This window comes from Protopterus annectens, chromosome 2.part1, assembly GCF_019279795.1.
Source record: "Protopterus annectens isolate FY-2018-M chromosome 2.part1, PAN1.0, whole genome shotgun sequence".
NCBI lineage: Eukaryota > Metazoa > Chordata > Ceratodontiformes > Protopteridae > Protopterus > Protopterus annectens.
This window is the reverse complement of record NC_056729.1, coordinates 874806408-874821094: the sequence shown is the minus strand read 5'-3', so window position 1 is coordinate 874821094 and position 14687 is coordinate 874806408. Positions and strand designations below refer to the sequence as shown.

General features: G+C 37.1%; 1 protein-coding gene across 1 annotated transcript in view; it reads right to left on the bottom strand.

The window, feature by feature from the left end:
• SPCS3 (signal peptidase complex subunit 3) overlaps positions 1-14251 on the bottom strand; it is a 502901-nt gene extending 488650 nt beyond the window's left edge. The window contains exon 1 of the mRNA XM_044062522.1: positions 13967-14251. Within this exon, the coding sequence (XP_043918457.1) occupies positions 13967-14109 (143 nt within the window). The 5' untranslated portion in view covers positions 14110-14251. The remainder of the gene's footprint in view (positions 1-13966) is intronic.
• Between the last annotated feature and the right edge of the window lie 436 nt (positions 14252-14687).

The window sequence follows — 14687 nt, the reverse complement described above, 5'->3', positions numbered from 1 at the left end:
AACCCAGTTCCCATGAATTATCACATTGATGGTAATCCACTGAACGCAGAGATCTGGGAACACACGTTGACAGCAGCATCTCTTTTGATCACCACATTGCCACTGTGGTCAGAAAGTCCTTCTATGTGGCACATCTCATTACTAAGGGTTTGCATCCAGGAAGAAAGATGTCATTGTCGCCTTCTACTCTTCCCTCCTTAGGCCAGTCATCGAGTACAATGCCCCATTTGGCATGTACCTCACTAGACACCTGCAACAACTGGAGAGGCCGCAAACGTACCTCACAAAGAGTATCCCAGGCTTTAAACACTTGTCCTATATGGACAGACTAAAAAAACCTCCAACTACTCTCGGTCTCAATATCGCCTACTTAGAGGCGATCTCTGCTTGAATTACAAGGCCATGTCTGACCCAGCTCTGTTAGAAATGCTACATCTAAAGAAATCCCAATCCCTCCGCACCATACGCTCCAGAGACCTCAAGCTCATTACCACAATTAACAGAACATGCTGGAGGGACAGGTTCATAACCCACAGACTGTCCATGCTATGGAACAGACTTCCCTTACATGTCAAGCAGAGCACCTCGCCGACCCTCTTCAAGAGGAACCTTGATAAGTGGATGGGAAACAGAAAATTCACCCCAGGGATAACACCATTGGCTCTACTCAACAGAGCCACTGGGAACCAAGGTCAGGTGGCACTATGCCAGGGTAATCCTATGGCTAAGGCTTGTGAAGGCCCCAGGACCATTAGCCTAGTACACACCTATGAACCTATAATATGTGCATACTCGGGTATATTCTATACTTCCAAATGCCATTTTTCCTTAAGCACTTGCAAGTAATGCAACAATGGATGGCGCAGTGATTGCATTGTCGCCTCACAGCAAGAGGTTCTCCAGTTCGATTCTCAACTGGGGTGCCTTCTGTGCGGAGTCTGCATGTCCTCCCTGTATTCGTGCAGGTTTCCTCCCACATTATAACAGACATGCATCTGGAGTGTTTCTCCCTGGGTCTCCGCTGAAAATTGGCGTCATTCCAAGTCGGACTTTCCCAGTAAACAAACATTAGATAAATAAATAAAATAAATAAATGAATTTAACTAGGCCACATCTGGCCTTCATCCATACACGTATTTTGGGTAGTAGCTTCTTTGCTGTGACAAAAATGTGAATTTTCTAAAATAAATAATTTTTACATTTGATATGATGTCAAGCACAGAAATATTCTGCATTACACTTCCCACACTAAAGAAAAGACATTTTAACTTTTTATTTATTATTCCTTAACTGCGGTAGAGCACTGATCCACATGGGCCTTTTTCAAGGCCCAGCCTGGGAGCACTTGCATGTTTGAGTGACTTCCTTAAAGTAACACAGCAGGCAAATGGAGGCTGGGGACTTGAGCCCTGGAACACCAGAAGTAGCTCATTAACAACTCATAGCATTAATTAACCAGCACAAACTGCAAAGAAAACAAAATACAATGCAACTTGGCACACTGGTACACCAGTACATTCCACTACCCATGTAGATCCACTAGTGGCGCTGACCAATGCAAATTATATATTTGAAATAGTTTGAAATTCACTATAAGATTATTGGACAAAAATGGGGTTATTTTTGTACTTGGTAAGTACTTTTACAAGTAGCAATAACAGAACAGCTGCATCTTGAATTGCTAAGCATCAACTCAAAATTCATGTTTTCTTTGTCCTGAATAAGCAAATCAAATGAGACTACTTTTAGTGAAAATTATAGTTTTAGCTCCGATTTTGCAACATCATCTTCCTAGCGGTAAAAAGGTTAAAGGAAATGTACACGACTGTTGTCAACAGATTCTAATGCCATCTGCAATATATGCAGTGAAATTATTCAACAATGCTGAAAACCGAAACACGGGTTAACATCTCATTCGTGAAATACCAAAACAGTCTAGCTACTTTCACAAATGTATACACAAAGTCCCACTAAAATATTCTGGTTTAGCATGGTACTCCACAGCATTCTCTACAAATGACAGCAGTGATAAAGGTTTTCTTTTCCATGCAGTGAGCCCCCCCACACACACACACCTGACAAGCCAGCTTGACGATTTTAACTGACTATTTGACTGCAGGAACTTCCTCCTGATCTGATACACTGCTACACTGAAGTTAAAGACGTAACGCATTTCCAACTTGTTTTTACACATACTTTTTCAGCCCTCTCCCCCTTTTTAAGCTTTTAGAGTCCCCTCCTGGACATCCATATTACTATAAAAGGTTGTTATAGTAAAATCTGGGACATGTCCCATTCAGAGCTAATAAAATGCTTTTCCATGAACGGCAGCATCTGCAGGGTTTTTAATGGTCTCTTTGTGGTCTTTATCAGCACCACCATCAGCTCACCACATAAAAAAGGTAACTCGTTGCAGTCAGCTGGTCGGTCATCCTTCCAGAGCTGCTGAAATATTCAAGTATCTGGTCCCCTGCAACAAGCAAGCTTGAACACAGTTACAAAAAAGGACTGCTGCTGTGGGCAATGTGTTGTTTAACCTGCCCAGAGGTTAATCGTATGTCACGTCTTTTTTACACACACAGACACACACACACACACACACACACACACACACACACACACACAAACACACACACACAAACACAAACACACACACACAAACACACACACACACAAACACACACACACACACTACTTTCAGTGATATCTCCATAAGTGACAACAGACTTTCAGATATACACTGATAACGGCTGCATTTAAGCAAATGATGTCATTACTAACCTCACAGATTGAAAGGATAAGCAGACTAGTTATACTGGTTACTAACTGACAGGAAGAAAAGAGATGACAAGCTAATGAAGAGCAAGTCATCTGAGTTATGGTTTAATTTGGGAATCAGGTTTTAACATTTGCATAATTACTCAGCAAGTTAAATGTTACTCTACTGTTTTTGGAGAGCAGAGTTTTATTTTATACACTTGAACTGCCTCCCAAAGCACTTGAAATTATGGAAAGAGGGAAAAACCCTCATATCTGTAGCTGTTGCTCCTAAAAGTCAGCAAGACCATAGCAGGAACTTGCTCCCTATTCCCCTCTGACCTTATAGTGGCACAAGCACATTGCTCACTTGATCTTCTTGCTTACTTGTCACTGTGATACTCTCTCCAGTCTGAAGCATTCAACATGGGGTGCACCATGTCTTTTTCTATTACTGGCAGCCAAACTTTTAAACATCCAGTGCTATTAATATACCCCTTTACTTTATTTACAATTCTCTCATTTTGGCATGGTCTTGGTTTATGGCTGTATAACAAGATGTTTATGGGTTGATGCATGCCTTATAGTTAAACTTGACCATTACCTAATTTCCCTAAAATTACTGGATTAGCTTGGGTAGTATTAATGTAGTATGTTGACAGATCACCCTCAATTTGAAATAGTCTAAAGCCCTAGATAAGCAATCATTAATCAGATGATCAAGAAGGTACATTTCATTGGTTTCCAAGTGGAATACCTTCAAGCATCTGAACAAACATGAGGCTGACAGTTAATGTTCAGAAAAAGCAGGTCCATAAAAGATCAACAGTCTTTAACAGACAAGGTTACAGATGCAATATAAACAAGCTCAACATAAGGACTATGATGCAGACACAATTAGTGGAGTGCAAAAAATAAATCCAAGGCACTTAGGTAAGTTTTCATCCAGAATCACTTGGAGACTTTTCCTGGCCCTGAACCTCATATCTCTTAAACTGCTTGCCCAAAGGTAAGACCATTGGATTATTCCTATAGTGGATGAAGGATGAAACTGGCTACATCCACTATTCTCCTTCTGACATATACAGGATTATGAATGGGTTTCCAATTATAACCAGATTGTGTTTAACACATAAATATCAGGAAATACACCTAAACAGTAGAACAAAGTCCCCCTTAACCCCTCTCAAAAAGGATGGGGGGCCTTAATGGGTCCCAGCCCCCCCCAACTACAAACAGATTAGTGGATATATAATTAGCTCCGTTGGTTGTGAATATGTGCATGTGAAATACTAAACAGCCGGCACACGCAGCACTTTCAGTGTTCTCTTTTTTTCCCCGTCAGCACTGGTGTCCCACAAGGATCAGTCCTTGGTCCTCTTCTTTTTAATACCCTTACAAGTTCTCTTCACACTTGCAGCAAACATGATTCTCTCATACAGTATGCTGATGACATTTATATGTACACTTAACAACCATACACATCTCAACCAAATTTTCTTTATTTTACATTTGTTTACACAAGAATTCCTCATTGCCATGGAAAAATGGTTACAAAGCTTCCAACTCCTGCTTAACAAAAAAAAAAAAAAAAAAAAAAAACTTCAACTTTTCTGTCTTAAATCTCTGTCTCATGAAAAACACGAGTTTAAAATGTACTCTCTCAATAATACCACTACAGAAGTAGCAACCAATACAAAACTATTAGGCATGACCAAAGACAACAAACATACCTCTCAACCATACCGAATTCCTCAGTAAACACTGGTTTTGAGGGCAAAATATTGGGGTGCCACAAATTCCCGAGTGGCCCCTTTAATTTCTGAATTTCAGGTTTTGTTTTTTTTTTTTTTTTTTTTTTTTGTTAACTCCTGATGTCATCCCGTGCAGGGCGTGCATGATGACATCAGGCTCACAAGGCTGCCCAGCCAGTTAACACTAACTTACAAGCATTTGAGCAATGTAACCGAACATATTTACTGATGGCTGCTATGTACTCTTAATAGCAGGTACATTTTACTTTTAACAGCTGTGCTGTTTTGTATGAGAGGGAGCCTCAGGGAGGCATTACATTTTACTTTTAACTTGTTTTTTCTTTTAACAGCTCAACTGCTTCCTTTTACTTTTAACGGCAGTGTAAGCGAGCTGTTTAACGGAATGTATTTACTGACGGCTGCTATGTACTCTTAACGGCAAGAGAAATAACTTGCAGCCAGGCATTACATTTTACTTTTCATGGCTGAGCTGCTTTGTATGAGAGAGATTCATTTTACTAACTGCTTTGATTTACTTTTAATGGTTGAGCTGGAGTGTGCGTGTCTGATACTTTTGCAGAGAGTCTGTCCACGAGTCTGTCCACGTCTCAGGCTGGTAAGAAAAAGAACTACTGGGCTCGTATGCTGCATAGTGGCATAGATTTTTCCCTTCTGTCGGCTGTGGTACCTTTTTATCTGCTGTGCTGCAGGTCCAAGCAAGAGAACTATGTGAAAGTCTGATTTTATCTGCTGTGCCATGTGCCACTGTATTTCTACTGTCGCTGTAAGTCTGAGTCGCCGAGAACTTATTTCTGCTAGAAGTCCCTTCAGGCATGCTGTACTTAGCCGATTTTATTTGCTGTGCCATGCTGTGAATGAAAGTATGCTGCTGGGGCCAATTGCCAATGTGTGCATTTGTGTTTGTATTTTATTTTACAGTTTAATTAAGCAAGGTATGTGTAATGTGTGTGTGCCAGTGTATTATATCTGCCGTTGCTATACGTATGAGAGAACATATTTAAATGTAGAGAGAATGTATTTATTTCTGCTGTGAAAAGTAAGCTGGAAGTCCGAGAACTTGAAAGTCCAATTTTATCTGCTGTGCCAGTGCTCTCACTGCAAGTCTGAGCCAATTAGTATATTCAAGCAATTAGAAGATTTTCTGTATTTATTTTACAACCGGCTGCAAGTCCGAGAACTTAGTCCATTCAAGCAATTAGACGACGGTCCATTTATTTCTATATACAACCAGCTGAAAGAACTGTGTGTAATCATCATCTGCAAGGCCAAAGTGTATGTATTTTATTATAGGCCATTCAAGCAATTAGCAAGCTGCTCTGCATTTTATTTTACAAGGTCCTAAGCAATCCTTACAATTTGTGTGTGTGTGTGCAAATGCCCCAGTTAGGTACAACTGCTGGTCAGAATTATGCAGACTCAAACCCTGTACCTTACATACAAGGAGCAAGACCCTAAAGTCTCTACCTATTCCACCACCACTTGTGATGATTCATGGAGTTGACCATAGTTCTCTACTGTCCAAAGTTTTACAAAATGTCTGGAATGTTCCTCTTAAAATTGGTGGATTTCTAGCAAATCAGTGAGAACTGAATTCACTAAATGATAGCTATTTAAGTTTTAGTCTTCCTATCTTTCAGGAAACAAATAGTAACACAAAACATTTTATTCTAGCAGCTTTTCTAAGATTATACAAGCAATTTTTAAACTGTGTCCCTGGTTTTGGGCCTTTGTCGTCATCCCCCAACAAATTTTGGCTATTTCCAGATTTATTGTCCTACATAGTTCATCAAGGGGAGAAAAGTTTAGTGCTGCTTATGCCAAGTCTGTTTGTGTTAGTAGCACGACAGGTAGAATACTTGCTTTTTGATGCAGAAGGCTGTGGGTTCTACTCCCACGGTATGTAGATGGATTGCTGATAATGTACTGTACTGTGTTGTACTAAGGGGGTAGATGCTGCAGTCCTGAGAATGTCCTCTTTGGCGGACATACCTAGTAACAATGAACTTATCAGTTTGCCATCCATTCCCTAGTGCAATATTACTAGTTTATCATTTTTTAATGTAACATAGGCAATTTATTCCTCAGGGGCAACAGGCACTTTATTTGTAAAAGAAATATTGAAATATAAAGTTGTTTGCTAGCAGCAACCTCTTCATTGGTTACAGATCTTGCAGATCTCTTTAATGTGGAATTATTTAGATTACTTTTACTTCTGCAGAGATTGTGCATATTTATTGATACTGGTGGACTGTAGACATCTAAGTGGACTTTTATGATAGAAATGTTCTGAATTGAGCAGTTTTGTCATTATTGGTTCATGCATTTTCTTTCATTGCTTACTGGAAAAATGTTCAAAACAAATTTAAAAACATCCTCTAACAAGTGTGCTATATTATACAAGGAATGTAATTTAATACAATCAGGAAGGTGTATCAAAGAACACATGTATGTTTCGTGTGTAAGGGGCCTATGATTTGAAAACAGACCAAAGGTAATCTTTATCCACCACTGGCCAGATGGCATGCATTTTGAGTTTCAAGGGCAAAGAAGTTTTAATCCCAAGTATATTTTCATTGTGAGACTGTATTGTTATGTTTAGCAGATGTGTATTAGTGTTTGTGCTACAAAATGCAAAATAACTTTTAAATGAAATCCAAATAATCATTATAGAAGTAAAGCAGTACACACATTACAGTGTTTATGGTAAATGGGATGAAATAGCCAAGTAATGGGACATTGGAATGGCTGCAGGGGGGAGGGCCTTATCTGACCATGATTTTGTGAGGAGGGGAGGGTGGCAAACTCAAAGACAGCTCTGGGTTGCACAAACTCAAGCTATGCCACTGATCAGTAGGCCATGGAGAATGACTTTTGGAGGTCCTAGCAAATTTTCTTTTGCCAAGATTAGAATATTGCTTACCATTCCTCCGCGGCAGTGCAGCAGTAGCGTTGTTGCCTCACAGCAAGAGGTTCTCCCATTCGATTCTCGGCTTGTGTTGGGAGTGCCTTCTGTGTGGAGTCTGCATGTCCTCCCTGTGGTCGAGTGGGCGTTCGAAAGACATGCGCTGAATGGGCGTGCCTTCATTGAAGGTTGGACGTCGGGCTGGCAACTCGACACCATAAAACCCAACTGCCAATCATTAACGGACCGGATTTCCGCTGTGGCGACCCCTAACCTGGAAAAGCCAAAAGACAAACAACAACAATTAAATGCCCTACTTTTACCACAATACCCAGATACTGCAAGTCACCAAAATAAAATCCTAATATTCATCTTCTCCCTTACTAGTGAGCATCATTTGTTACACATTTCAAAAAGGTTAGCATTTACTACAGGGTCGGGAGCCATATTTTGGTTCTGTTCTTCAGTTTGCGGTTTTTTTAAAGTTGGTATCCCACAATTCCTTTGGAGTGGGCGAGGTTACATAATTATGCACTAAAATTTTATGTTGATCAACGTACAGATTTGTACCTATTTTTCATGGGCCTTTGTCCAGATTGTTGATGTTTCCAGGTTGAGAGGTATGACAACAACGTTAAATTTGACTTGCACATACAAAATGCCATTAAAAAAAAAAACAGCAAAACCTAGGCTTACTCTACAGAGCTAGAAATTTCCTCACCGCCACATCCTGATACAGCCTTGCAAATAATTTATCTTCTGCCTTCTTTTCTTTAGGGTGCTCCCATCTTCAAGTTTTTGAAAGCGAGATTTGAAGATTTTAGTGAAAAATGTTACAGTAAAATAACCAGATGTGCAACAAATTGTCACTCCTGTACCCACCACCACACTGCATTGAAAACAAACTGGCTAGAACTACCTAAAATATATTCAGCTAAATCACCACACATAAAATCATTCATTACCCAGTCACCTGCCCAGCTATAAATTCTATACTACAAAAACATTCCACTAAACGGCCCCTGTGATCAAGTAACCAAGTTCAAACTGTTATAATCCATCTAAATCAGCAGGGTATTCTCTGTATTCTCACTCCATAGCTAAAATATGGAGCACTATGCCCACACCTACAAGGACAGAGACATCCCTAAAATCCTTCACAAACTATCTAAAAATACATGGCTGTGCTCATTTTTCTATACTAGGTTAATCAAATAGCTCCTTAATTTATAACTGTAACAGTATTACCCCCCATCTTGCTATTATATTTTATATTTTATACAATTGATAAGTTCTTGCCTCTTTTACCTATACCTTACACTACTATCACTATACAGTCTCCTAACTTTTCTCTCACTTTTGCTTCTTCACACCCATACCCTACAGTTTACTAATAAACACATAAGTTTCTGTCCTACTTTCCCTCTCCTGTAATTTCATTCCTATCTCAACCCTGAACTGTAAGATATGTATAATGAGTACATTATAACAAACAAAAACATGACTTAACTATCAAGCAAAATCATACTGATCTGAATCATATAATTGTACAGACCACTTGTCTCAAGTATACATGTTTCATCTAATATATGTAAAGATGATGTGCTATCCATTATTGTAACGTCTTTCTTGTATGTGAAAATGTTAAGTGTTGCTCAGTAATAAGCTAATGTAATATACTAATTATCTCTGGAGCTTTCCCCCCAGACTTCCGCTACAAATGGGCACCCACCCAGTCACACTTACCTGGTAAACAAATGTCAGGCAAATAAACAAATAATTCAGCCACAGCCCTAGAATTACATTTGAAAAAGAACACAGTAGTCAAATTGTGCGGTGAAGATGCAACAGTAGAACAAAGTTTCAAAATAAGAGTAGAACAAAACAGTAAAAATGACAGAAAAGAGAAAAAATATACATACAAGCCTCTACCGGGACAAAAAAATATGAAGAAAGTAGTCAGCGTCCCTGCTAAATGGTTTTCTCACCAAAATCTCCAAAATAACAAATGAAAGAAGTGAGATACCAGCCACGAAGTATAAGTTCAGACTTACTCGATGCTGAAACACTTGTAGTTAGTCAATGAAATCCAACTGCTTACAAAATATCCAAAAAGCTTTATTTGAAAGAACAAGAATGAGCGCTTTCGCGTGGTCCATCCACGCTTCATCAGATAATAATCATTAAACAGCTGTTGTATATTTATATATCCGCTAAGCGCGGGAAACTTCTTAATTAAAACAAAATAGTTCACTTTCAAAAATTTTTTACGTTAAAAATATATATATATGCATTGTTTACAATATAGATATAAATAGCTTTCCTTTCAATATAGATAATTCCTTATACTCTTCAAGAGACAAGAGCTTAGATTTTTTTAAAAAATGTAATTATTTTCCTATATTCGATCGCTTCTTATATGTCAGGCTGACGAAAGTGAAGCCTTTGACATGCCTGTGTTTACTTCTAGTTACTTCTTTATGTAGCTACACGAATATACTGTCATCTCAGATGGATACCCTTTATATATTATATAAAGAGTATAGATCTTACAATTAGTGCTTATGCTTTTTAACACCATCGAAACCATCAATTATAAACAGCAATTTCATGTTAGTCTCTTTAATAGAGCCTATATAATTAAATGTGAAAATGTTTTTAAAGAATATATTTTAAAAAATAATGAATTATGCTACTTAATAAAATGCACATAAATTTTAAATAATAAATTATGTATGTAACAAAAAATATAAAATATATATGTGTCTGAATCAACAATAACATGTTGCCAATGTGCACAATGTTTTTATATTTCTCCATAGATAGTTATATGCATAAATGGAGAGTATAAATGTGTGTCAACAAATCTAATGTTTATATATATATATATATATATATATATATATATATAACATGTTACATATAAATTATATGACGTAAATAAAATATATACAAGGTAAAAAATATATATATGTATATATTTCAGATATTAATCTTATATGTAAAACATGTTAGTTGGATCAAATTGATTTGATACAATATGTATCATTTTCTACATATCAGTGCGGGCTTAATGGACAAATAATTATTAATGCCCGGAGGAATATGTGCACCTAATTTTAGTATCCAATTTAATTCTGCAAGTGCTAGTTCATTTTCTGAGTCTCCACCTCTAATGTTATGTGGTATCACTTGTAAAACTCTAAAGCGAAACTGGTGTGTGGAATACTCAATAATATGTTTGGCTAGTGCGTTAGTCTCCACAGCCTTACAAATATCGTATAGGTGATTATAGATTCTCTCTTGTAATCTCCTCTTAGTTAACCCTACATAAAAAGCCTGGCACAGTGTACACGTGGCAAGATAAATTAAATTGCATGTACTGCAATTGGCATAGAACTTTGGAATAAAAATGTAATCAGTAATGGGATGTTTAAAGGGTTGTGTTTCTGTAATATATTTACATCTATTACATTTATGACATGGGAACGTGCCCTTACTTAATAATTCGATGGTGTCTGTTCCATTACCTTTTCCATCTATCATTACATTATGGTCATTACATAAAATCCTTTTAAGATTCCTACTATTCCTATATAGGAATCTAGGATTATTGCCTATAATTTCCTTTGTTCATAAATCAATAGTTAAGATGTTCCAATTATCCTGAATGATATGTTGTATATTTTTGATGTCACTGGTGTATGTAATGGTATAATTTAATTGATTATTAACATTATTTACCCTTTTGTATTTGTTATCAAAATGTTTACTATAACATGAATTTGTATATTCATTTTCAATATATATTCTATCTTTCAGGACCTCTTGTTTGATGTTTCTCACCATTTCTGATTCATAGCCTCTATTAATGAATAAAGCCTCCATAGAATTAGCTTCTTTCAGCAAGTCTTCGGCTTTGGAACAGAGTCTGGATATCCTTATGAATTGACTCTTAACTATGCCATAAAAAGTATGTCTCGGATGCATGCTATCAAATGTCAAGATAGCATTTTTCCAAACTGGTTTCCTGTAAAGAGTGGAAACAATAGCCCCCTGCTGTTAAACTAAGTGTAACATCAAGAAAATTTATCTCCCTTAGAGAGGTTTCTTTGGTAAATTTTAGAAATTAGTGGTAGTTTCTAAATATTGTAAAAATGTTTCAAAGGAATCTAAAGTGCCTTCCCAGATGATTATTATGTCGTCCACAAAACGTTTATAAAACCTGACAAATTTAAACTTAACATTATTAAAAAGATATAGCTTTTCCCACCAAAGTACCACCAGATTGGCGGAAGTATTTGCACAGGGGGTGCCCATGGCTACCCCGCATTCTTGCAAATAATAAGTTTCGCCAAATAGAAAGACATTATTGGTAAGCACTAATTCTAACAGCTGACATATTAAGATAACTCTGTCATTAGTGAAAGTGGTCTCTTTTATCAAGAGTTCTCTTATGTATTCTATACCGATGTCATTTGGTATTGATGTAAATAGATAGACAAAAGAATAAAATGAATTTTGGATTAATGCATATGGGGGCTTGCATAGTACCACTGATAGTACAAACTTTATCTATCACACAGAATTTTTACAGTATGAAAGTCGCAGTGGTGCAACGGTAGTGTTGTCACCTCACAGCAAGAGGTTCTCTGGTTCGATTCTCAGCTAGAGTGCCTTCTGTGCGGAGTCCGCATGTTCTCCCTGTGTTCATGTGCGTCTCCTCTGGGTGCTCTGGTTTCCTCCCACATTACAAAGACATCTGGAGTGTTTCTCCCCAGGCCTCTGCTGAGAACTGGCTTTGTTCCAAGTCGGACTTTCCCGGTTAACAAATGTTAAATAAATAAAATATAAAAGGCACACATTTACAAAAGTTATTTTTTTCTTCTTTATTTAGGTATTATATTTTCATCAACTGAAAATAATACAGTTATGTTAGTTACCTAAAACAGGAAAGAATATCACAATTACCCTGTATTACAAAAAAACTTTACAATCACATTCCTGCAGAAGGTGCTTTTTTAGTTGCGATTTAAATGCCTGGAGAATATTCTGAGATCTAACTTCAGCAGAGAAATGATTCCAGTCATAATACTGAAAAGCTCTTTCACCAGTTATAATTTTGAATCTAGGTCTTACTAAATCATAGTCATACTTAATGTATGTTTACTTAATGTATTAACTAGCAATTTTATTCTAACATTTCATTGTATCTTTACTGTGAAGATTTTCTACCCGGGTCTCTGCTGAAAATGAGCCACAAGCTCAGACTGACTAATCCGGTCAACAAACGTAAAATAAATAAATACTAAGGTGATACCAGTTGTGTCACTGTGGATTGGGATAGGGTGGGATCTAACAGGATTCTTACGAACTTTTCGTGTTGACATTATGGATTGGATCAGGCCACTGTTGTAATCCCTCAAAGTGAGGGGTGAATGTTTTGATAATCGGACAGAGGTTCCAACAGCATGACACTTGTTTTGTTAGGATTGATTTATCCGTTACTAACATTCCAGTTGTAGAGCGATGACTTATTGTTTTAAGGGATTAATGCGCGAGATAAACATTGCTGATTCGTACTCCATTATAACTGCCTGATGGGGCTTTTATCATCCAGTTTGATTCGTATTACTGACAACAGGCATCTATTAGGCAAAGTTATAAAAAGTGAACTATAATCCATAGCTCTCAACGATTAGGAAGGAATACGTCTCAACAGATTCAGGACAAATCATGAAATAACCAGGAACACTTAAAAATAGCATAATTGCGACATCCACATAATAAGAGAATGTAAATGAACATACATTTTTTTAAATACAAGAAGTATATAACTCCATTTATTTATTAAGATTTACTATGTTTTCTCCAAGTCACCAGTTCTAGGAGGGATTAAGAGGGCCAGAGCTAAAGGATGAATTAAAAAAAAAATCAGGGACAGCTAAGAGGTATGCTACCATCTCCAAAGCTCATAATAAAAAATGCATAAGAGCATGTCGCGTAACTCTCAAGTGCCCCTGAACTTCCTTAAAAAATTATATTGAAATAACTTTCTAAGTATAGAAAAACAGGTTTCAAAATCTATCGCTGATTGGAGGTATTTGCTCCTATTACTATTATGATATGACCAACCCTGATTCTTGAGCTAAAATGTAAAGTTATTTCCCTACTACCGTAAACGCTACATATAACTGAATCTTTGAGCGACGTGTCTAACTGCCATTGGTCCCTTTAGCAATTTTAAAGCAATCTGACGCAAACATAAGAAAAATAAATAAAAATGTACGTCACACACACTCACGTTATATCAAATTGACAGACTCATAATAACAACCACACACGCCAGATAATCGTTAAAAAATATTCCATTTCAGGGCAACAGAGACTTGCATTCTACAAGAATCCAATGTCTACTCTTCATGCGTGATGCTGGACATGGTCCCGTTATTATTTTAAGCTAAACTGTCAGCTTGATTATATTAAATCTTACCAGCATTTACAGCCTATCTCACATTAAGATCTTACTTACAGCATGACTTTTGAAACATTAATATTCACCAACACACTCCTATCTTTGAATGCAGTAGTGAGGAAGCATCCAAACGTGAGTGCTGCCATAACACTCAACGAGAAGGCGAACAAAGAATTTGCCCGTGACAGCACCGTGTTCATTGTGACAATATTTTTGAATTGCTAGCTTAATTATAAATAAAAAAACTACCACCAGGTAACAACCTGTACTAAAAGTATGGAAACGGGAACTGTATAATAATATCGAGTGTAAGTACAGCGCCAAAATGTTTCCGGACTGCAACACACGTGTTTACTATGGAGGGGAGGACAGAGGGTAAACTTTTTAGTCCCGGAAATGAATCATATCTACTCGTGAACTTGTGAGTGCTGGTTAGACGAAAAAGAGAAGCGATATGAAACTACAATTTTTTTATGAAAAGCTTATAATTTAAAAATATGTGGCGTGCACCGCACATTTCAGAAACCACCTTTTTTTCAAAATATGGGAAAGTTTAAAATTAAATGGTAATAATCAAGCCAAGAGAAAACGATAGGTGAATTATGTCTGATAAATTAACTGTTGCAGTTTAAACTGATTTATGTAGTATTCGTTAACTGATAAGGCACGTTGGTCCAAACACCTATTTTTATTTATGTATGTATTTATTTATTGCTTAATGACTGGTAAACATTTACATAAAAGAGAACGTCCTGTTTCAGTAATCTGACGTGTTACT